The sequence below is a fragment of the Lepidochelys olivacea genome (genome assembly GCF_965140295.1).
Source record: "Lepidochelys olivacea isolate rLepOli2 genome assembly, chromosome: 26".
Classification (NCBI taxonomy): Eukaryota; Metazoa; Chordata; order Testudines; family Cheloniidae; genus Lepidochelys; species Lepidochelys olivacea.
Genome location: NC_140436.1, coordinates 4,291,914 through 4,316,679, shown reverse-complemented (window position 1 = coordinate 4,316,679; position 24,766 = coordinate 4,291,914). Strand labels below are relative to the sequence as shown.

The 24,766-nt window shown below is 45.6% G+C and overlaps 1 protein-coding gene across 2 annotated transcripts; it reads right to left on the bottom strand.

Annotated features, from left to right (window-relative positions):
* Positions 1-383: 383 nt before the first annotated feature.
* Positions 384-22,785, bottom strand: RNF122 (ring finger protein 122). 2 transcript variants are annotated; one of them, XM_084615187.1, is made up of 7 exons: positions 22,441-22,785; positions 21,054-21,168; positions 11,905-12,061; positions 5,722-5,767; positions 4,510-4,551; positions 3,851-3,933; positions 384-1,777 (listed from the first exon to the last, which is right to left on the bottom strand). In XM_084615187.1, the coding sequence occupies exons 3-7, from the start codon at positions 12,012-12,014 to the stop codon at positions 1,663-1,665; spliced, it is 396 nt and encodes a 131-aa protein (XP_084471313.1). In that variant the 5' UTR covers positions 12,015-12,061; positions 21,054-21,168; positions 22,441-22,785; the 3' UTR covers positions 384-1,662. The 2 variants fall into 2 exon arrangements, with proteins under 2 accessions (XP_084471313.1, XP_084471312.1); XM_084615186.1 differs by lacking the exon at positions 21,054-21,168.
* Positions 22,786-24,766: the final 1,981 nt, after the last annotated feature.

The following is a 24,766-nucleotide window of genomic DNA, read 5'->3' as shown; positions in this document are numbered from 1 at the left end:
ACCTCCCATCTGCAAACTCACTGCAATTAAATTGCACTTCATGTGCCCCTGTAAGAGAAGTATCATTGCCAGTTTACCGAAGAAGAAACAGACAGAGAAAGGTTGTGGATTGCCCAAGATCAAGTAGGCAGAGGTAGCAACAGAACCTATGAGCCTTGATTCCCAGTTTCTTGTGCTGATCTCTCTCTGCTCCATTCTAACTTCTTAATTTTATTCCCTCAAAACTCTGAAATATTCCTGAAATTTCCCAGGCTTAGTTTCAGTTCTAATGTGAATGTTTATGGAGGACCCCCCCAATCACACAACTGTCCAAAGAAAAGACACTTCTTTATGGTTTGAGAACTTACTGCCAGACCGCCCTTCCTAGCAACAAACATTCACAATTTAGACTGAGATGTCTTCAGTTTAATTATTGTTTTACATAAAACTGTCCATCCCCCATCCTCAGGGGTGTGTAGGAAGCCTGAGACAGTCAGGAAAGTAATACATACAAAAATATTATTTACAGTGCAACATAGTGGGGAGGAGGTGGGGGAATCCAGACTGGATTTTCCACCCATCAGCCCCTCCCTCTCCCCAAACTTTCTGCCTTATGCAAACAGTGACAGTTCACTTTCAACATACAAAACAGAATATCTCAGAGCGGTTTTACTGTTTTGCGCAATCTGAGCTGGAAGGAAATTCTGAGAGGTGACTTTAAAAACAAAATAAAACAGCCTCCAACTTTAAATTAAAAATAATTCAAAAGAAAAACCTGCTTTGTATTTGAAACATCTCCAAACAATCTCCACCAGCTGCTAAAAGGTCTTGCTAGCCTGACATAAGAAAGGAATATTAATGTCCAACATGGGGCATTTCCCTGCCCCCCAGCTGTGGTTCCCTAAACACCCCTCCCACTCTTGCAACAGTCCAGCTCTGCCAACAGGATCTAATCAGTCATGACATGCCCTCTGTGGCTTCTGTTTTTATTTAGGCCCTATGTAAACACTGACTATTATTTTTTAAGACAAAGAGATCCCCTCAATGGACCATAGATAAGAATCAGTACTGTGGTTCCAGCAGTCAGGGGACAATTCCTGGCTGGCTGTAGTAGAGCTAAAGCTTTAGCCTTTAGAAGGGACCTATGGAAGAGTTAAGGCCCTAAATGTAAGTTCTGGTTTTGAAAGAGGGTTATAGTAAACCTATTAAGAACAGCAGTGGCAGGTAGGTTTGAACCACAGTCCCTGGGGGGTTGGGGAGGAGGCTCCTGCCTTGCTTCCCACCCTGAACGGGGTGGTCTCTGCGAGGAATATCCAGTTTCAGAAGCCTGGTGCCAAGGAATCAGACGTCCATGCAAGATCAGCTAGGAAGGGGCACAATTAAGTCTCCCAGGCCCTTCATGCATCAGCAGTTTGACGCTCAGGTCCCAATGACCCCAGAGTTGGGCCAACCTCTCCTCCTCTGTGTACTTCATGGGGGACGGAGCTTGCTTTCCTCCTGCGCTCATAGCAATGGATCTGTCCCAGGGGTTACGAGGGGGCCATATGCCCATGGCAGGAGGTATCATGGGCTGCTGGCTTAGCAATCCACAGGAGAGGTGGGTGGAGGGGTTAAGTGCAGAGATCACCAGGAAATGGTCCGTCTGGATGGCTGTTTGGCTTTACGGGGGGAGAAAAGAGGCCCTCACACCAGCTCATCCAGGAGTGTCCCAATGCCTTGGTGGGGCTCCGTGGGGCCTGTGATGGGCTTGTTGCACATAGGACAGACACAGCGAACCTCCAGCCATTTCACTAGACACCTGCAGCCAAGAAACAGAGATGGAGGGGGTGAATTTAGGACAGACTTGTCCTTCGCCAGCTCCCTGAGCCCACTACCCTCCTCACTGCTGCCCTCCCACGTATGATATCATGGGTCCATGCAACCCAGCAGGCTCCTCCAACTGGCATGCGCCCAGCCAGATGGGAAGAGAGTCATTTCTCCTCTCTGTGCCCAGCTGTCCCCGTGCCTCCCATTCTCTCCCTTGCTTATCAACATGCTGCTGTATGTTACCCTGGTGCCCCGCTCCTCATCCAGGGATCCCAAAGCATGTGACTGTGAGAAGGCTCCAGAGGTAGGAGAGAGCTTTACCTCTGTTCCTCCCTGGTGCTCAGGAGCAGGATAGTCCCAAGCAGATCTCCCACCTCACCCTTCCCTAGTCAGTGCTTCTCTCTGAACACAGGCTTTGAATGGAGAGGGGGAAGCAGTGACTCTGTGTTTCAACAGGGATCTGTCCCTTCCTGGAGTCTGGATTCCCTGCTCTCGCTCATGCAGTGGAGGGGGCTGCAGAAATCAAGGGGGCCAGCTGCAAGTGCTGATTTAGAAACTCAGTCCGAAGGCCTGGAAGGGACCTCCCATGTCTTCCAAGTCCAGTCCTTTGCTATCACAGGCAACCCCATCATATAATCCTACTCAAATTTACCAACATCTTAAAACAAGCCCTGCACTGTTTATCCCCACTGCTCCTAGTGGGAGGCTGGTCCAGAGCCTCACTCCCTGGTGGCTAGAAACCATCTTCTCATGTGCAGCCTAAATTTATTCCTGGCCAGTTTACACCCAGCCAAGATGTGAATCCCCAAAGCAAAGACAGGCTGAGCCCTAATGATGGGAGGAAGTCTGTCCTGGCTCCCCAGCTGGGTTAGCATAGGGCTAGAAGGCAAAGGGGTGTAGCCGGGTGACTTGTGCACATTATTATCTAGCTGGCTTAGAGCTGCTCTGGGCATCTTTGCCATCCTGAGAGGGGAAAGGACCAGACATGGGGCCTGTCATAAATATAAAGGGAAGGGTAAACCCCTTTGAAATCCCTCCTGGCCAGGGGAAAGCTCCTCTCACCTGTAAAGGGTTAAGAAGCTAAAGGTAACCTCGCTGGCACCTGACCAAAATGACCAATGAGGAGACAAGATACTTTCAAAAGCTGGGAGGAGGGAGAGAAACAAAGGGTTTGTGTGTCTGTCTGTAGTCGTCTTGGCCGGGGACAGAACAGGAATGGAGTCTTAGAACTTTTAGTAAGTAATCTAGCTAGGTATGTGTTAGATTATGATTTCTTTAAATGGCTGAGAAAAGAATTGTGCTGAATAGAATAACTATTTCTGTCTGTGTATCTTTTTTGTAACTTAAGGTTTTGCCTAGAGGGGTTCTCTATGTTTTTGAATCTAATTACCCTGTAAGATATATACCATCCTGATTTTACAGGGGGGATTTCTTTATTTCTATTTACTTCTATTTTTTATTAAAAGTCTTCTTGTAAAACACTGAATGCTTTTTCATTGTTCTCAGATCCAAGGGTTTGGGTCTGTGGTCACCTATGCAAATTGGTGAGGCTTTTTATCCAACATTTCCCAGGAAAGGGGGGGTGCAAGTGTTGGGAGGATTGTTCATTGTTCTTAAGATCCAAGGGTCTGGGTCTGTAGTCACCTAGGCAAATTGGTGAGGCTTTTTACCAAACCTTGTCCAGGAAGTGGGGTGCAAGGTTTTGGGAAGTATTTTGGGGGGAAGGACGCGTCCAAACAGCTCTTCCCCAGTAACCAGTATTAGTTTGGTGGTGGTAGCGGCCATTCCAAGGATAACGGGGGTAATATTTTGTACCTTGGGGAAGTTTTGACCTAAGCTGGTAAAGATAAGCTTAGGAGGTTTTTCATGCAGGTCCCCACATCTGTACCCTAGAGTTCAGAGTGGGGGAGGAACCTTGACAGGGCCCCTTACCACCCAGGAGCTGTATGAGGCATGGGCTGGGCCTCTCTCCAATCATAGGCATGAGAGGCATAACTGAACACTGGGCCTTGGGCCAAGCTGGGGGCATGGAGCAGGCTCTGGGCTGTCCTTGGCAGCTACTCACTTTCTGTGGAAGGCATGTTGGCATGGCAACACTCCCAGCTCATCTTTCACTTTAAAGTCTTCCAGGCAGACGGCACAGGTCTGCTGTGGGGAGACAAGGGGGGGGAGGAGAGAGAAAATGAGCCTGCAGAACAAAGCATCACACCCCACAGGCACCAGAGAGCCCAGACGGAACCAGCCGCACACCATCACCAGCACCGCTTCTCTTTTGCTCCCTCGGCAGCTCATTTCACACAGCCAACAACAGCCCTTGGAAGGGAAGCTTGCTCACTGATAACAGGCTGCATCTGCACAGGTAGGGGCCTACCTAGCATCTTTGTCTCCCAGAGCCACCCAAATGACCCGCAAAAAGCATCCTCAGCATGACACAGGCCTTGTGTGGGGCCACACAGTGACTCAGTGGTAGTCCCAGGTGGGTAAGCTGAGCTCTCCAGGCTAGTGAATGTTCGTCTGACCTCGAAACCCCATCTTGTTACAAGAGTAGAGTTTTTTTAAAAGGCATCTGCTCCCAGGCAGCGAAATTATCATAAGGGCTCAGGTCCTGCTGGACCTCTCTCTTATCCTTCAGGTAACAAGAGCAGAAAGAAAAGGGGCTTAGAGGGGGGCAGCAATCCCATGAGGCCTGCTCAGGTTAAAAATCAGAGTGGAGGCTGTCCTTACCCCATGCAAATTTAACTTCCTGGCATCACCTTTCAAGACCACCTGTGGGAGAAAAGGGAAAAGAAGGAGGCAGAAGCAGTTATCAAAACGACTGGTGTGGTTATTTTTAACTAAGCAAATGTTGTGCTTGTGAAAGTTGTCAGCCTGACAGTGCTGGAGACAGAAGGCCTCTGTTTATCCAGAGAGCAGGCAGTGCTCAAGTAGTAGCAGTGCTAACTAATAATGGGCACACAATTCTGCCAGTCTGAGCTTCGACTCAGGATAACCCCAGGACTGGGAGAGCGAGGTGGGCTCCAGGTCAGAACTGAAGTGCAGCCACAGAGCGGTGTGTGGGGAGCCCTGGCATGGAACAGCAAGGCCGGACTTAGGCCTGTCTCGGGCTCCCAGAGCTGGAAAGTAAGGGACCTGCAAATCAGGATTGAGAGGCATTGGCAGAGCAATGTGGGGGAGACCAGGCCTAGAAGAGAAGAGCAGGCAGCAGGTCAGCACTGAGGGGCATTGGCAGAGCTCTGTGGAGAGGCCTGCCCTGCACATTCCTGACTCCAGCCAGCAGTGACAGTCCCTCCCTCTCCTCCCCAGAAATAAAATCCTTTTGCTCCCTTTTGGACATTTGACCTTGGACAAAGAGCCTCTGCAGTGGCTGGTCTTTCCCCTGCAAGACTGCCCGGGGCCTATTCCCCTGTTGTATATGATTCCCATTGTAATCCTGACTGGCTTTTTCCCAGCACTGGCTTTGCTTTGGCTCTTTATTCAGTTCAGTGGCATTCTCCAAGCTGACAGCCCAGCACTAAACCACCCTGGGCATTCCCCTTCAGACCCAATATGCAGCCATGCCTCAGCTCTGTTCTCTGTAGGTTCTCAGATCCTATGCACCACTTGTGTTTCTACTCTGAAGGCCTGGGAGGTAAGCTCACAGCCTTGCACTGGTCTCCCGCTCAGGGGTGAATTTCACCCTCTTGTGAACAACAGAGCTGTACTAAGACCCTGCCTCTAGAAACGAAGGTCAAGCTATTTGTTCAAATCCAGTTCCAGGTCAGCAGTGACCTCGAGTTATTCCCATCGATGGCTTTCTCTGGTGTCAGTCCAGCTCCTCATAGAAAAGTGCATTGCTCACAATCCCCTCCCCTCACTAGCACTAATCTACATGCTTGTAAATATCATAGGCCTGCCGTGAAACCATACCGAAATATTTAGAAATTAGCCACGCTTTACCTCCTTGTATCCAAATCTTTCACTCTGTGCCTGATGCCGAAGTTTGCTGGTGAAGGAAAAATAATATATTCTGTCATAAAACATGCTTTGTGAAAGTCAGTTGAGGCTGATAAGGTACTCAAATGCAAAACTCAAGCTCATAAAACTAAGGAAATACAGAGTAAAGCCTACATACATCATCCCACACAGACATCCCCACAGACACACACCATCTGTCCCCCCTCAGACCCAAACCAACTACAGTTACTGGGACCCAAATCCTCAGAGGTATTTAGGAGGTTGGTACTCCCATTGATTTTGGGAGTTAGATGCCTAAATACCTTTGCGGATCTGGGCCCAAGGTCACACCCAAACCACCTTTACTCTGCCCTTCATTTGATTCCAGTGATCCTGTGGGATATGGGAATTTTCAGTTGGAGAGGACCAGGAAAGGCCATCAAAGCCTGAGCAGGACAATGAGAAGGTCAGAGACAAGTCTGCTTTCTCTGCTGAGCTATATTGTTGATGCAAATCTGATCTAACTGCACAAGAGGCATGAGGGGAGTTTGGCTTGGGGCTCTATGATTGGATGAGATTAGACTCAATCATGACCATCAGCAACTAAAAGTCATCACCTCCTGAAGGCTCTTTTGGATTCTCTAAGAGGTGACCTTTGTCCAGCTTATAGTCTGAGAGGTGCCTGTATCAAAAAGAAACATGGCCTGTTTCTCACTAAATGGCCCCCTGGCTTCTGGTTTCAGCAGAGAAGCCAAGAACTGAATAAGCCAAGGAGAATGAGCTCCCTTCTTCCAGCTCCTCCTGGAAGGGTGACCAAGGAAATAAAGGACAAAGCTTATTGTTAAGGGACACCAACCCACAGAGATTTATTCATAGTGCAAAGTACATTGCAATTAGAGTGAATGGGCCTTTTCATAAGAGACTCTTGGGCAGTCAGTCCAGAACTTTTCACTGACAGTATATTCAATATTTTTTAAAAAAAGAATTCCTACACTTCTTTAAATCAGTTAAAAAAAATCAGATGAGATTTTCAGCATTCATATTTAACAATTAAGTAGCATTTATGAAGTGTTTCAGACATTCACCCTGGCACTTAATAACCCCGCTCAGGGAAGAAGCGTCAGGTAGGAACAGTGAGACGTACGGGTGTTGTAGAGTGTTGAGCACTCATAATGGGAACCCATAAAGCTGGACGCAGATTTTCAAAAGCTTCCTCTGATTTGCGGAGTTCCCATGTTGGGGACCCCAGTTTGAGATGGCTTGTGCCTTTCAGACACACTGAGCACCTGCATCTCCCACTGACTTCAGCTAGAGTTATTAGAACCCAAAGTCAAGCCCAAGGTGTCTCAAGTTGGGCACCCGGTAACAGGCAGCTGAAGATAGTGGTCACTTTGGAGAATTTTGGCCTTAGTGTCTTATCCAAGGCCACAGACAGGAAGCCATTTCTGAGGTGGGACTAGAACTCATGCGTACCCAGCTCCCAGATTTGTGTTTGGACCATTATGCCAGGCCTGTCCATGATCCAAATAAAACTGAGACAACGTCCCTCCCTTCACTCCTCTGCAAGTGAAAGCAGCTGGCACACACACTGCTGCAGGGAGGGTATTTATTCAGGACACTAGTCTGCTGTTGTCCAAAGGCAGCAAGTTCATTGCTAAACAGAGCACAGCATCTCCCAAAATACCAGCAGGAATCAGAGGACGGGGCCCGATAAGATCATGCAGCCTGCGGCCCCAATTGTTTCACTTAGGAAGTAGTGAGCGCTCCAGGAAGCGCTGTATTTCCAGAGTTCTGCTGACCTGTCAACAGCAGCTCGGTCTGGCCCCAACCTCAGTCTGATGAGGGAGCAGGGGAGGGGGAGGCAGCACTGTCCCAAAACTCCAGTGGGACGTTACACAGGGTGGTGACAAAAAGAGATCCCTGACCTAGTACAGGCATCGAATGGCTTTGTTCGTTTCTCCTGCACCCCTGGCTCAGGAAACATCACCCCCCAGTCCCACCACGATGAAGCTCTCGTGGAAAAGCCTCTTGGCTGAGGGATACCATCCCACTATCTATGCTGAGCATCGCAGGAGCCTGGGAAGTCTGTTACCCCAGCAACTGAGTTGTGTCTATAAGCTGTGCTTCTCTTCCCCGAGCACTGCCAGCATCTTGCAAGCTGTTTCCCTGCTGTGCCCAGCCACAGATGGGGAGGGGCCTGGCTTATAGACACTCTGGGAGAAGGGAGGGAGGATGGGTGGGTGAGAACGTGTGGTAGGGCCAGATAAGACACATGCCCCATCCCCATAAGGACAAAGAGCTCCTCCCATCTTACCCAGAAACTTGTTTTATTTTCCCATGTGTTCCTCTCTTGCTTTGATTTATGCAGAGGGATTTTATTCCCCAGAGGACGGGACAGGATGCAGCACCTGGTCCTTGACAAGTTCCTGTTTCGCACCTGTCTGTATTACAGCTGGGCTGGGTTACCTCACTGCCCTCCAACCATAGAGCATTGCGCACATCTGCAGTCCCCCTTTGAACCCAGGAAGTCAGAGTAGCTGCTTTCCTCAAGTTGTTCAGGGAGCCAGTGTCACAGGATCACCCATCCACTGCTCTAACTGGATAAAGAAGCCGGGACTATATGGCTTGTCCTGGCCCCCCCCTGCTGAATAATCACTGCTGACAAAATGAAAATAAACCCCCATGTCCCTACATGTGCAACAGCCACCCCTCCCCATGGTTGACAGCAGAGCTGTTATCCTATAGTGCCCAGACATGGGGTAGAGGGATAGAACACAGCACATACTTGGCCAGCATGTTACACAGGGGAGGTTCTTACTGAGCCATCTCCTGTGTGTATGACTGGCAAGCTGGGGCTGGCATGAGGCTGTATATTTATCTCTGTGGTTCCTCTCGCTGTATTCATGTCTCTCTCTCTCTCAGAATCTCCGCTCATTCCCAGCCTCCAAGTGAATGTTAGACAGCAGAGGCCTGAGAAGGGCCCCTCACACATACAGAGCATCCTTTATGTGCTGTAAGCAGGAGGGGAGTAACAGCTGCAGGAATGGCTTACTATCAACCAGAACAATTTCCTGGGCAGCCTGCCTCCCCAGTTCCCCACGCGTGCAAGCCAGAGAGACAACCAGGCTCATTATCCAAGCTGTAAAAAACCCAGGTCACTCAGTGCCTCCTCCAGACCCAACAGCTTATTCTTTTTAATTAATAATATTAACTAATTCAGTAGAGCAAGGGAGCAGCTGAGGGTGGGGGACAAGTTCCAGAGCAGGGCAGGGCAGGGCACGGCTGCTTGGCATGAGCTAGCACGGGGCAAGGGTACTGTGTCCACAGCGGTCTCTCTGGCAGGGTGGGCATCAGATCTGAGCCTGTGAGAGGCAGCTGCTGTGCTCCCTGCCCCCAACAAGATCCCACTGCAGAATCCAGAAGCTGCGGGGCATGGCAAAAAGGCAGATATTACACTGCCAAAGGCTGCAGAGTTAGGTCACGGGGTACCGGGAGGGGACTGACTCCCCCTCTCTTATCGGGGAGCTTTAGGTTTCCTGAAGGTTTGATCATTCCCTTGCAAAGGACAGGTGCTTTTAGATCCATCCCACACAGCACGTTACAATTGCAAGATTGAGGGGCACTAGCAGAGCTGGGGAAGCTGAGGGGGAGCCCAGGATGGAAGGGCTGCAGAACAGGAGGAAGGTGCAAAGTCAAGCTGGACAGGGTCTCAGGACTGGGACAGCAGGGGCTGCTGCAGGGTAGAAGTGAAGTACATTAGCAGAGCTGGGTGGGGCCCAGCTGTAGGGTAATGAATTCAATTTTTCACCAACCCACTCAAACTTTTCTAGAAATCCCAGTTGCTGCTAAACTCGAGAGTTTAAAAATAGCCTTCTTCCACAGGGAAGGGTAATGAAAAGACACATCCTCCCCCCTTCCCCTATAAACAATACATCAGTCTTGCTCAGTCACCTGAATAATACCCCCCCCCTTCCTGCCACTTCCTGTTCTGCTCAGTCCAACTCCCTTACTTAGATGGAGCCCTGCAGAGACCAGGATCCTGGCTTGGCTTGGCGCCCTCGCAGGGAGTCGATTGTTTGCTCCTTGGGGAAACGGGGCGAGTGCTCTTGGCAAATGTTTCCCAGCAGGCTATGGACATAAACAGCAGAGAGGCAGCGGCAAGCAGTTGGCTCAGAGCAGGGCTAGACAACATGGTGCTGAAAATGCCCAAGCCCTTCCACATTCCCATGTCTGCTGTGGCTACCCTGGGTGGAGGTACGAAGAAGGGGGGAGTTCCTTGTCCCATTTTTGCCAGCGCAGATGCAGCTTAGATCTCAAAGTGGGCTGCCAAAAATGGAGGCACCTAAAATCAGAGGCTGCTTTTGGGAAAAAAAAAAAAAAGAAAAAGAAAAAGGCCTAAATGACTTACCCAAGGTCTAACAGTGGCAAAGTCCAGAAAAGAACCCAGATGTCTTGATTCTCAGGCCTGGACTGAGACCACTAACCCAGTCTTTCCCCATGCTGTTCTGGGCATGAGCACATGAGTTTGCCTGGTAGTCCACACTGGAAAACACCCCTTCCCTTCTGCTGTCTCCCCAACATATTACTCGGCGGTGGGAGGGGCTTTATTTGAAGCAGGAGAAGCTGTACTGGGCCAATTAACAGCTGCTGTTCCAAAAGGTGACACATGGAAGGACCAGATGACAACAGAAGCCTCCATATGTGGAAGGGAAATTGCTGCTCAGAAGCTGCTTTTGATACTTGATTTGCTGGGGCAAAAATCCCCTCAATCCTACCAGATTATTTCCCCCGCTATCCTCTCCCAGCCCTCCTCCCAAACTCCATCCCTCCTCAGTGGAGAGCTTTCCCAGCAGTGCCAGGCCTGGGTAAACATGGGGTTAATGCTCATGGATTTGTGACCATGACCAGCCATGACGCTCAAGGCAGACGGATGGGCTCTAGCGACACAGAAGAGATGAAATTATTCTAATAGGTTTAATAAAAATAATAGATCTCAGACTAGGAATGGAGGCGACAGGCAGCTTCTGGGAGGCTAGTCAAAGCTTCTAAAAATAGTTCCAGATTCTCTGATGATGCCATCTGCAGAATTCCCCTGGTGCATGTCAACACAGAGGTCAGGTCTGCAGCAGGTCTCTTCCTCCTTCCCTGGCTCTGTAACCCCAAACACAAATCAGCTATGCGTCTGGCAAGCAGTTGATTGTTTCCTCGTTGGCGGGGAGAGAGCTGGGGCAACTGCTCTTGACAAATGGTTCCTAGCAGATTACAGGGCGTACAAGGGTGGGGAAGGAGGGATGGTTATTTTTTAAGGGGTCACCCCTAAATACCACTGTGGTAGAATGACTGTATGATTGCAGTATGAATGAGGTATACGACAGCCTCCGGTTATAATTTGCAGTGGGAAGGGTATTACTTCTGCTTCCTTAAAGGGACTTGGAGGTCAGCAGAGCCAATGGTGTATTTTCCCTCACACAAAGGTCTGCAAAGCCCATGAAGCTCTTCACTGGTCTTATTCAAACCATGTTTGAGGGCTCTTTAAAGCAAAAAACAAACAAACAAAAAAAAAAAAAAACAGTTGCAACAGCCCAGCACTCAGAAGCAACCCTACAATAACAAATCAGAGCGCTCAGTGCAGGGCTCATAAGCAACCCTACGAAAACAAACTCCTGTGTTTGTGTGCTGGAGGAAAAATTTGCTAATGCAACATTTAAGGCATTTGTGGTAGCCAAGCAGAAAGACAAAGGAACATATAGATCTTTGTATTATATGTATATAAAAGTGACTCCATACAGTGGGGCTGTTCAGTGGGTTTGTTTGGGATTCACCCCAGTGGGATCCCACTAGGCTCAGTGATCAGTGAGAGTTTGAGGTTGCTAGGATTCTTCATGGGAGCTCTTAAAACAAGGGTAAGTTAGTCTGAGTCAGGGTTGCCAACTATCATAGATTTTATCATGAGTCTCAGGATTTTCTTCAAGACCCAGCTCCTGGTGACATGTGATTATGTGAGACTCTCAGCTTTCACCTAAAAAAATTCCAGTTGGTCCCCTGGGCCCTACTGTCCTTAGACCACCCAAAAAGCAGCTGGGGGTGAAACTTTCCCAGGCTGGAGCCCTGAGGTCATCTGATAGACAGGCTCCCCTGTATCCTCCAAGCCAGGTGCAGGCAGAGCCCATTGGGTCCCTAGCTCACCTGATGAAGTAGCAGCAGAAGATGAGGCTGAGCACAAAGACAAAGATGCCGGTGCCAAAAATGACCATGTAGATATTCAGCGGTAGATCCTGGAAGGTGATGGGAGGCATTGTGCACGATTTATTGGTATAAATCAGCCCCAAACCACAGAAGCATCCTTTGGAGAGAGAGAAACAGCCTTTAGAATGAAGAATGAAAGAGATAAAATGGAAGATCAAATTTACCCTTCTTAGAGAAATGCAACTCTCTTTCCCCAAATTCTCTGCTTGGGGCACAGACAGCGCAATTGTAACCCACTGTAGCATTTGTGTTGTTCCTCTTGTTACATCCCCCAGCTAGACAGCCTGGCTCTTTAACTCAAGATGTAAAGATTAATGCTTCTAGCTTTGGAGATCCCCTTTCAGTTCCTGGGGTGTTGGCCATCACACTATAGTTATGGCTTTAATCCTTAGTGGGAAGGAAGGGAATCTGGCTAAGCTGGGCTCCAGCCACTGAACAGATACCTTCGTGGATTCTCCTCAGACACATCATGCACCATAATGGGTAGCTATGCAGAAGAAAGTGACTAAGAGGAGGGGTATACTGCAAAAGGAGGGGTGTTCTTAATTTGGGATAGCGAACAGCGGTGAAGACACAGCAAACCAGATTACCAGTTCAAATTTAAGCCTATAGGGCAACCTGGAGTTGACCCTGAGCTGCTAATCTGAGTTAAAAGCCGTATTGTCATGTCTCCACTGCTAGTTTAACCTGAATTAGCTAACCCCAGTTAAGAACACCCTTTTTTTGCAGTGTGCACAGGTTTGCAAGGATTAGATTAAAAAAAAAAAATAAGTAAACGTTGATTTCCTCACCCACATACAAACCAAAGAAAAGTTATTTCCACCAATAATACTACTAATTTAGATAGGCAAAGTAAGAAAATCCTGTTTAAGAAATTATTAGAGTTAAAATCCAGTGACCTAGACTTTTGAATTAGGCTGGTTACCAATGGACTAGTGAATGAATAGTAAAAACGGGTCAGAATTGACCTAAAGAGATTTACTTTGTATTTTTTGGCATGTGGCGTTGACAATTTGTGTTTTAACAGTTTATAAAGCTTTAATGTTTTGAATCTCAACATCGATGGTCATTAAATAATGTTCTGATGCCCCCCCCACCATAATTTCTCACAATTGTGAAAATTTAAAATGGGTAAAAAAAGCTTAAAAATCAGCCATTGATTATGGCTGTCAAAATTATAAACAAATAAAAATCAAATTCTGCCAAGCCTAAGTGCGGGCATACCCTATGTAAGAATGGCCTCTGCTCACACAGCATCTCTCTGCTCCCCGTTAGTCTGAGTCCTCACGGCTGATTTCACTGCCTCAAAGTATGCTTTCACTCCCATTAGCCTTGTGGGGCCAACACTGCCACAGAAGAGCAAACGGGAGTCTTGCTCTGACACAAGCATCCACTAGAGAGGATCCAGTCCAACTGCAGAAACTTTATTGTGGCTTGTAGAATGAAGGACCCTGCTCTGGAGCTGTGAATGAGTGTGTGTGAGAGAGAAAAGAAATAGCCTTACTATGTCCTCTTTACAAAGTCTCTTTTATGGCCATTGCCACATCTTTAACGCAATACCTTTATCTCCCGGAGATCTTCCCCCAGGAGACTTGAGACTTGTTAGGGCTCCTTGGGGATTGCCTTAGCTGAAGGCCACCTTTGTTCTACCTCAACTGGATTCTTGGTGTGACACTGTTCTTAGCACGTTCCCCTTGATCCCCAAGGCCAGAGATTTCAGTTCTGCAAGTCAATCTTTGGGTTTACGTGCACTGGAGACTTGCCCTGATTTCAGCAGCTGGTGAAACCCTCCAGCTTCGATGGGATAAACTGCTAAAAGCCAGTTTGCAGAGGTTAGCTGCACCAGTGCAAATATTATGGTTATTCGTTTTTATTTGTATTGCAGCAACATCTAGTGGGCCCAATCATAGACAAGGGCTGCACCGGGCTAGGTGCTGTACGAACAGAACAAAAAAGAGACAGTCCATGCCCCAAAGAGTTTACAAGCTAAACAGCAGCTTTGCTTGTCTATACGAAGGGTTCGCACTGGTGCGGCTACACAGCTGTCTAGAATCAATGCAAACCTCTGATGTAGAGAAGGCCTTAGTTTTGCATCAACAGTGCAGATGCTACAGTGCAGTCCTGCAGAATGGTGAGTGCTTCTCTGTCATAGATGCTGTCAAAAGAGGAGCAAAGGGGACACCATCCATTTGCTTCTGACCTATGCTTTTCTCAATCCCAGGGGAAACTGATTTTTATAAAAATGATCATCCTCCTTCAGCATCTTGGACTAAAAGCATCACAGCCAGGAAGCCAGGCTTTGGAAGAAAGAGAAGCACATACTCTCTATCTCCATAGAAATACACAAACTCCCTTCCTAGTCCAAGGGCACAGTAGAAAAATGCTTGAAAAACAGGGACAGTCAGCATGTGTCATTCCAGCCGTGTGTTAGCGCACAAGAGCCAGAAACGGAAATTGACTAGATCCTTCACTAGATTTCTGCTTCCAAGCCAGGAGTGGGGACACACTCAATGGGCCTGCTCCAAAACCAACTGAAGTCAAGGAGATTTTTTTCAATTGACTTCAGTGCTCTTTGAATTAGGCCCAATATGCCCATGTGTACCCATATAACCTGCAGAAGGATTGCATTGGTCAGTGTATCTTGGTGCTAGAGGGTAGGATGGGATTTTACTTCTCTATCCAAATACATTCATAGGCTTGTTTCCTTAGGTTTTGGAAACTCACAGGACCCACCAGGGATGCATCTAGTTTGGGACTAGAGCCAATGGCAAAATCACAACTACTATTCCAGAGGCATCAGCCCAGGAGTCCTAAATGGGGCACAGCAGGCTCTGGTAGGAGGGCAATGGTAAAGCAGGGGATTATAAACCCAACCCTCTCAAGGAGTGGGGAGAGAGATGCAGTTCAAACAAAGAGAAGAATGCAGGGGAAAAAAACCCAAAGCCAGTGCAGACTAACTCCCCTGGAAGCTGTTAAAAAACAAGATTCTGCCATGAAAAGGCACCGGCTTTGTACTTCAAAATAATGCTGACCGAATGAAAAGGGGAGCTTTGATTTCATTTTAGATCGTGCTCAAATGGGAATTTAAAAGGACAGCAGTCTCTGAACTGAGGCCCCATCTGTGTTCTCAAGTGCCTCTTCCTTTCCCCTTTCCGCTCCAGCACCCTGTGTCCCTGCTCTGCTGAATCTCATTAAAATCCTCCTAGAGAAACATGGCTTTAATTACAGCCAATTAAATCCCCCTTCCCTCCCTGCAGCCTCTGATAATAGGGTGAAATTTCCCCTCTGCCATTAGAAACAGAGAGGGGCAGGACAATTGGTGGAGTTGTGGACAGTGGCGCATGAGCACAGAAGTCACAGGAGAGATGCTTTGCATGCTCCAAAAGCAGCACCATCTCCCTCCAAACCAGACTCCCATAGGAGCAAAGCAGGAGGCACGGAGAAGCGGAGCTAGAGCTGCCTGGAGACAGTGGCATGTGTCTAGTGAATGGGGAGGGGTCTGTGAGCTGGGACTCCTGAGTTCTAGTCCCATCTCTTGGAGGGATTGTGAGTACAGAAGGGGACTGGGAGCCCAGGCTGCTGAAGTGAAATCCTGGCCCCCTTGAATTCAATGGCAAAATGCCCGCTGACTTCAGTGGAACCAGGATGTCACCCTTGGAGTCCACTCCCTGTTCTTCGACGCATTCACTGTATGAACTTGGGCATGTCACCTCACCTCTTGTTTTACCCATCCATTAGATAGGGATGATGCCACTTCCCTACCTGCAGAGGAGGACTGTGGGTTGTGTAATGAACAGCTATAAAGCGTTGGACAATCCTGGGATGAAAAGTGCTATGGAAGTATTATTAATTAATTGTGCTGGAAATGGCCCACCTTGATTATCATACACATTTTAAAGAGAGTGGTCACTTTGGATGGGCTATTACCAGCAGGAGAGTGAGTTTGGGGGGAGGGGGGGGGAGGCGGAAGGTGAGAAAACCTGGATTTGTGCTGGAAATGGCCCAACTTGATGATCACTTTAGATAAGCTATTACCAGCAGGAGAGTGGGGTGGGAGGAGGTATTGTTTCATGGTCTCTGTATATATAATGTCTTCTGCAGTTTCCACAGTATGCATCCGATGAAGTGAGCTGTAGCTCACAAAAGCTTATGCTCAAATAAATTGGTTAGTCTCTAAGGTGCCACAAGTCCTCCTTTTCTTTTTGTGAATACAGACTAACACGGCTGTTACTCTGAAACCCATTAATTAAATAGTAGTTATTCAACAACATTCAGCTCTTCCTGTTCTGAAGTCCCAGACATCCCCCCATAGGAGGTATTTATTAGTTCGGTAGCACAGTAAGCATGCACAATGCTTGTAAACACATGAACACAAGGTTCCTATCCTAAAGATCTTACCTTCAAAGACCAGATTCTGCAACCCCTACTCACATTGCTGCTGCAGGGAGGGTCAGAGCCAAATACTATAGCTAGATGGATAATTATATGTTTGGTACTAAAATTTGTAATGATACAAATCAAGATAAGGGCTGTCAAAGTTCATGCTTCAGGGTGTAAACTGATCCTTCCAGGGGTCAGGAATGAAACTCCATATACCATCACCTTTGTGTACTGCTAGCTAGGAGCTTTATAGGGCATCTTTTTTGCACTGTTTTGAAGCATTGGGTATTCATTGAACCTGATGGAACAGTGATCAAATCTGGTATGACAGGAAGCAGGTTACTTGACTGTATGGACCAGTGGTCTGTTCCTGTATGGGAGGGGACAGGATACTGGGTTATATAGACCAGTGATCTGTTCCACTACAATAGGAAACAGCATTTATCATATTGGGACAGGCCCATCTAACTCAATATCCTGCCTTTTTTTGTATCAGAAGAAAATACATCATCTATCTAGTCTCCTATGCCACTTCCTGTTGGACTGAAAAAGATCATAAGCTCTCTTGCCATACTGGCATAGAGCAATACTCCACATTTGCCAACATCCTACTCTCTAGATCATCAGGGGCAGGAAAAGAGATTGGAGAGAAGTGATCTCTTCTCACTGTTCTGAGCAAAACTAATCAGAAATTATCAAAACATGATTAAATCACCCATCAAAAATAATGACACAATGGTGGTACCCATTGTGGCCATATTTAACTGTGAGTCCTCATTTGGGTTGTAGGCAGTGGAGCAGCTGTTACTGGATACAGGAAAGCCCATTAGAAGTCACCCCCAAACAGTAATGACTAAAGATGGTAATAATGGGCCATGCATACGTAAGAAACAGGATAAAAAAAAATAAAAGTACACAACCCAGCAGAAGTCTACTTTGAAGCAGTGAGCTATTTTTAGCACCTACTGCAAAGTGCTAGCCACTAAATCCTGGCAGTGTCTCTGTCAAAGATTTTCAGACAGAATTTGCTACCCAGTTATATGAAGTATCTCTCTGGCAGTCTGAGATCTATTAGCAACTCAGAGGAAGGATATGGTTAAAGTCACTAGACTAGGAAGCAGGTGATCTGGGTTCAAGTCTCAGATCGGTCATAGACTCACTGTGTGATCTCGGGCAAGTGACATCAGGCTATGTGTTCAGCTCCTGTTTTCATGCTTCCAGACTTCAAAGAGTTTGGACTCCCCTCTGGCTGGGGAGTTGAGTATGAAACTCCCAGCTCATGGCTTCTCTTGCCTTGAACCCTGAAAGTGGTGACTCTAAAGGGGTTTTTTTGCATCTGCACAATGTAAAACAAACACCTGGGGCAGTTGCAAGCGGCCTAGTTGTATGGCAGGTTATCATTACTCATCTAAAGATGATCTGGACTTATGAGCAAGCCTCTTGAGTAGTTAATTAATCACTCATTTATGATGGGGTGGGAAATCCTCATCATAAATAAGTGGGCCCAGAGCTGGACTCAAAACGAGAGAGAAAAGAGAAATGAAAGCCAGCTACAGGGGATCTTGATTATGTGCATACAAAGACAGGGTGAGCTAGGCAAGGACAGTCCATATAATAATAGTAGTACCTGGCTTCTTATTTATGAAGCCCAGACAGACCTCAGAGAGCTCTTAAGCATTAATGGTGTCAAAGTGAGCTTCCCAGCAGGCCTTCACCTACACTAGTTTTAACTGAGTCAGGGGACCAGATACTAACGTTGTTCCAATGTGTAGTCTAGATGGGACCTTGCCTTTGCTCCCTTTGGACATGTCGATAAACACACACCCTTGCACAGAAGCTCCACTTCTGGGAGCACATTTCCCTGGTTCCAGTATGGCCCCATGCCTGGGGACAAGCGTAGGAGAATCATGCTCTGGCTACTGACTGTTTTCCTAACATTTCCCACTGGTGGCAGCAGCAGTGGGAATACTAGGGTGCACAAGGCACCATCGGCAGCTGGTATTTAACCACCTTGCCATCAAGACCTGCTCCAAGCAGGATGAGTGACACAGTAGTTGGAACGCATGCCTCTAAACTAAGATTCTCACTGGAACTAGCAGTGGGTGTCAAAACTACAGTAGCAACAGTGGGAAATTTTAGGAGAAAAAGGAGAAAGGAGAAAGAGTAAAACCTTAGTAACTATCCCCCCACTCCTGTTCTGAAGGAAGAAGGGGACCTTGCTCTCCAGCGTGCTCTCTAGCCACAACACAGCTATTTTTAGATGCACCCACTTTGCAAGTATCATTAAAAACAGGCATGTAGAACCCAAGAGATCCAGTTAGAAATGCCAGAAAGGGAGCCAGCCAGACTTGGAAGTAGTGTCCCTTTCTAACAGCAAACTAGAGTCCTAGGCTTCATCTAGACTCCGATTTTAAAGGTGTGTTGTTGGAGCATGTTAGGTAAAGTTCTAAAAGTGTAGCCTAGCCAAGGCAGCATAACCTTTGACACATGCTAAACTAGTTGAATAATCACCAAGGCTCCTTCTAATTCAAACACCATGCCTTTAAATTCTAGCCGAGACAAAGACCTTGTCCACATGTACACCTATGTTGGTTCACGTAAATCCACTTTAAAAGCAATTTAGATGAACTGGTGCAAACCCCTTTGTAGACTCTTATTTCAGTTTAAGAGTGATTTATTTAGGTTTATCTTAAATCAATTAGGATTAGGTTTAGGTTTAAGATTAAATTAACGAAACCCTTCTTAATTCGAAATAAGAATATTGACGTAGGGGTTTGCATCGGTTTAAGCAAAATAGCGCATGTTTGTGTATAGACAAGATCTGCACTTGAACTTTTTTAACCAATCATCCTCTGATGAGGAAAGCTCCCCTCATGATGTAGAAGCCACTGCTCCATTTTGCGGAGGAAAAAGCTTACATTTGTATAGGGCCACCACAAAAACAATGAGCAGACAGCAACAATCTAATCTGTTTCCCAGAGCTGTGCTGACAGATCCTGGCTCACAAACCAGGATGCAATGAGACAAGCCATGCTAATTTTCAACATTTAAAGGCAACACAAGGAATTTTTAAAAAAATAAAAATTTGTTTGAGGAGGTTAGAGGAGACCAAACTTGTTAGCACAGGTGGGAAATTTTCTTTTTTTCCCCCCCAAGAGATACTAAGAGAGAAACTACAGAGAAAAAAAACAGCACTTGACACTGCATCCGATGAAGTGAGCTGTAGCTCACGAAAGCTTATGCTCAAATAAATTGGTTAGTCTCTAAGGTGCCACAAGTACTCCTGTCCCTTCAAAGTTACTTGTCAAGGATAAGATTTGCATTTGCTAGCACGTATTTAGGCATGAGATCATACAGAGTCTAAGTGCCAGATTCACTCCCGAGCAATCCCAGTGAGAATGATTTTAGCCCCAGACATGTATAGGCCTGCAGATGAGAAATGGACAGCAGAACCATTGCAGGATTGGGGGCCTATGTTTGCAATTATAGCGGTATGGCAGGATTTCCATGGACTTCGCTGGGTGCAAGCGTCTGCATGCACTGCCTCATCCGGAAAAGTGCAGATGCCAGGGTCCAGCCACACTGATCAGAATCAGGGCTTTGAGCAAGTGGAGGCCTTTGAGCTAGCCTCACCCCACTTACTGTTTAATGAGATGAATCAGAAACTCAACCAGTCATTAAATAAACATCACTCCCACCCCCCCAGTAAAAAAGGTACACGCTCCACATCTGTAAACAGAATGCAACATCCATTGCAGTTCTTGCTGTGATGCTAGAAGACTTTTAAACACGTGCATTCCCCCAAACCAGTCATCTCTGTACCAAGCAGTGCACAATGGGGGTCATGGCATCCCTCCACATAAAGCTACAGGTAGGTGGCTCGTTTGACCCTCATTTACCCACTGGTATCTCTCTCTCTGACAGCATATAAATATATAATTCAGTATTCTGTAAATAGTTCAACAAGAAGCAGAATATTTGATACATTTATAAATAAATAATGGAAGTTGGAACTCAAAAGTTAACTGTAGCATGCACAAGTTGCTACAAAATATTCAACAAACCTTATTTATGTTGAAAGGTCAATTTGTCTATTAGCGTTTAGGCTTCACACACCAAGGCCCCAATCCTGCCAACACTTATGCTCATGGTTAACTTTAAGCACGTGAGTAGTCCCAAAATTCAGAAACCAAGGTGCCTAAGATTAGTCTCCTAAATCCATGCTTCAGTTCCTGTATAAGAGTGGTCTAGTTTTCAGCGTTTCCAAGCATCCTCAGCCTCTGAAGCCAATGGAGCTGGGGGTGCTCAGAACCACTATATCCCAATCTCTGTTATTTTTTAGGAGCCTAGATATGGATGTAGGAGGCTAATTTTAAGCACCCAGGTTTGAACATTTTTCTCTGATGTCTTTATATGTATCTTATTTTAAAGAGAATGCATTCATTCGGAACAAGTTGGCATGTAACATATGGCAAGGCCATTGGCTTCCTGTCCCCAAAGCTGCATGAGAACAGGCAGTATATGAAGAAATGTTATGGAAGAGGAAGCCACTGGTTGCATTATATTTCACTTCAAAGCCTGCAGCTCTTTCAGAAATTTAAATAAAACTGACCTTTGTTACTCAACTATGGCTTAATGATAGAATTCCCAGCACAATTTTGAACTACTTAGTCATAAAAAATGGTTTATTATTTTTATAAAAAACTCACAAATATACTTGATTTTGTCTTCATGTGCCTTTTGTATGTTTAGCACAATACAGTGGAGATACAAGGCCCTGTCTTGAGTCCTTTTTTAAACAGGTTTATTCCCAATTTGTGGCCCCTTGAAAGAGAGAATTTCATTATAAGCAGCATCAGAAATGAATGCATGGCAAATTAATTTAGTAATTGGCTTCTATTCACTGGAGCTAAGCAGGATTCACTGTACTTGAAATAAACTGATTCTCTTCCCCACTCCCCTTCCTTTTCCCTTCTATTGTCTTTGAGCACATGGCCAATCGACTGTGTGTGTGACATGTGTTAGTTAAATTTCATGAAACTATATACAATTAAGGGAGGGAGAAACGCAATGCAAACTAGGCTTAGAACAAAAGCCTCTTGAAATAATTGATCCAAGCTCAGCCTGAGTAGGTCCAAGAAAGGATTCTTCTTGTAATTAACCACATTACATACAAAGAGCATATACCATCTGCTAGCTATTAAAACCACAACATCTCTCTCAAGAAAAAGGAAAAAAAAAAAAAGAGGAGAGAGAGAGGAATCAGACTAGGAAAACAGCAGAAAAGGAATAAAAAGTTTCTAAAACTAAACTTAAAAAATTTCTATAAAACTATTTAGAATTGTATTAAAGGAACTTTGATATTTAAAGACAACAGAGACCCCCCTTTTTTTTTTGGTAAAAGAAAATAAAAAGCAGCAGTATAAGCAAATCTAATTTGGTGGTTGGGGGGAATTGGATCCCAAAGGTTTGCTGATCTTTATTAGCCACAACAGAAGCTAAATGCTTCAAGAGCAATACCATATTCAGCTTTGTTTTTAATGGAAGCTGTGTGAATGAACTGGATCATCCTAGAAATTGTTTAACAATATTAAAATTAACCATATTCAAATTCTTACTATAAACTCCAATCATAAATGGATGAAGGAGAAAAAAAATCTCAGATCGACATGAACAAGTAAATTTAACAATGTGAGTGGGAAATATATACATTTTAACTTAATAAAGCTGGAAAAATGAATCACTAGCAAGGCCAGCTTTAGACACACACACACACACAAACACAAAGTGGAAACAAAGCCTGAGCTTGCGTCTCACATACTTCAGCAGATCTCTCCCACTCCAGATCTGTAAGGAAATGACAGACTTTTTTATCTCTTTAAAATATCTTTGGATTTTGTTTACAGAGTCAGTCTGCCTTTATAAATAGGAACAGCTTCCCACCCCACTGTGTAATACAATGAACTTGAGCACAGCTGGTGTCCATGTGGGGAGGGGAACCACTTTCTCTCAATACAAGGAGACTTTGCATGCACACACACACACATACAACTAGCACACACGTGCACGCACACACACACACAACCAGCTACTCACCGTTACACCACTGAAATGGGTGCATCAATGAGTCCCAAAGTCCTGCAAGGAAAAGAGAAATAGAGAAGAGGATCCTTTCACTTGCGGGGATGGGGAGTTTAGCAGCCCTGGAAAGAGCTCTCTTCTCGCTACCAGCAGTCCAGGAAACAGGCTTGGTGGGTTTGTAAGTGACAAAAGAAAAATCCCAGAGCAAATAATGATAGAATTGCAGAGAAGGAAAGTTGATGGTTTGGGTAACAGGGGCCTGTTAGTTTGCTAGATCCTACAATTGCAATTTACAAGCAGCTCTTGCTTAGGGATTGTCTCCTACTCTCTGATACATTTCTATAAGGCTTAGAGTGACAAGAAGCAGCCTCCCCCTTCTAGCTTGTTAGCCACACACAAAACCAATCACAGCCTGAACTGCATGCCTCATTAACATACTTTCCTTTTAAAGGGTTGAGTGTGATAGGCTGGCTTTGAAGTGTCTCTCCAGCCTATGGTTTTCAGGCAACAGGCAACGTGTGCTTTTCTGCATATGGACTTAACTAATACAATGTAACTTTAAATTTATTTTCAAAAGTCTGTTAGTGAACTCAAACACAGCTGGGTTTGTCTTTCACAGGTGTGAGGGTCATCAAAGAGTCTGCTAAGAGTTAATGATTAAAGATGCATGTTTCTACAAGGGAGCTAGTCTGCTTTTTAGGGCATATACATCCTAAAAAGTAGAGTAGCTCCTCTTATTCCCTTTGAAGGTCACAAATTACAATACTTCTTAGCATTTACACCGGGCTTTGTATTGCCACAACATTGTGTTAACACTAATTAGACCTCACTATACCCTTGTTATGTAGAGATTGGGAAATCAAGGCTTGGGGTATAATGGAAGTTACTTGTCCAGGGCCATGCTCATGAAATCAGAGGTAGAGCTCGGATTAGAATTCAGGAATCCAAGGCTCCTTACCCTGGGATGAGGCCGTTGGCCCACGCTCAGAGTAACTTCAGTGCGGTGGAAAACTCTCCTTTAAATAATAAATATATTCTCTCTCTTGAGCCCCAGAAATCTTTATGTAGCTCACAGCTTTGTGTTTCACATCCATTGCCAGGCCTCCTCCAGGATTTGAATCCAGGCCAATCACACCCACAGGCCATTTAATGTGCATAGCCATAGCTACAGGTGGAGGAAGAAAAAGTTTGAAAGGACGTGAACTGTGAACGTCATGCTTCAGGGAGTAATCCAATCTCTAACTGATGGTGGATAGGAAAAGACTCATATGCCACAATAATCCACTATGGGGTTTCTTGTCCTGCCCTCTGATCAATTGGTACCAGCCATTACTGGAGACAGAATAATGGGCTAGGTGGACAACAGGTCTGATCCAGTTTGCAAGTTCCTATGTTCCTCTCTCTCTATTTCCTTATGGTTTTACGGTATGGTTTTACAGTAGTGGTGGATGAATACCTAAAAAAAAAAATCCACCCATCTCCATTTATAAATGAATTGGCTGTGGTGGTGTTCACATCTGTTAGTGTTTTCTTTCGCTGATATTCCAGCAAACATGCTTACTGGCTGGAATGATCCTGGAAATAAGTGGCTTTAAGAGAGTATCAGAGAATAATCTATGCAAACCAAATTTGATGTATTTGTCAACATGAATCTCAGTAACAGAAACCTGATTTTAATAGTTACACTCATCCAATCAGGGAAAGAAACAATGCCATGTGATCTATGTGTCTAATCAGTACTAACCACCACAGCTCAGTTTGTGGATCTCTGAACCTCATCAGTTTGCCTACGATGGGCCCATTTGAAAAATTATTTAGGGAATAATTTTCAATAGTAAATCAATCTGAGGCAATTGTAAACTGCTCCTGGATAATTTGCAAACAGAAAAATAGGCAGAAGTCAGTATATAAATTAGTCTTTCAGCCCTAAGTGGTAGCCATTCACTGAGGCCCCAGCCTTGTCTGCACAGAAACTTGTATCAGTGTAATTTAACCAGTTTAGCTAAACCAATGCAAACCCATAGTGTGGACACTCCAATGTCAGTTTAAGAGGGCCTTATTTAGATTTAGCTTAAAACCTGTTTGTAATTGACTTAAATTAAACTGAAATAAGTCCAATTTAAACTGAAATAAGAATGTCACATAGCTTTTTCCACTAGTTTAACAACGTACTACAAGTTAAACTGGTTCAACTCTGTCTGTAGACAAGCCTAGAGACCTGCCAAATACATTTAATACAGGCTACCAAAAAGGCAATACTAACATCACTTGCTTGCTACTAGTCAGTTGAATTTGTACTCATGCCCTACCCTTGAAAGGTTTTGTAGCCCATGTCCACTTC

What these genes read in the sequence shown, in the direction of transcription:
- RNF122 (XM_084615186.1), bottom strand. Translation starts at nt 22,465, where the DNA reads ATGCACCCATTTCAGTGGTGTAACG. An exon ending in TTCTGCTGCTACTTCATCAG is followed by an intron (nt 5,768 to 11,904) that starts GTGAGCTAGGGA and finishes TTCCTTCACCAG; the next exon opens with CAAACTTCGGCATCAGGCAC. An exon ending in GGAAGTTAAATTTGCATGGG is followed by an intron (nt 3,934 to 4,509) that starts GTAAGGACAGCC and finishes GTCTCCCCACAG; the next exon opens with CAGACCTGTGCCGTCTGCCT.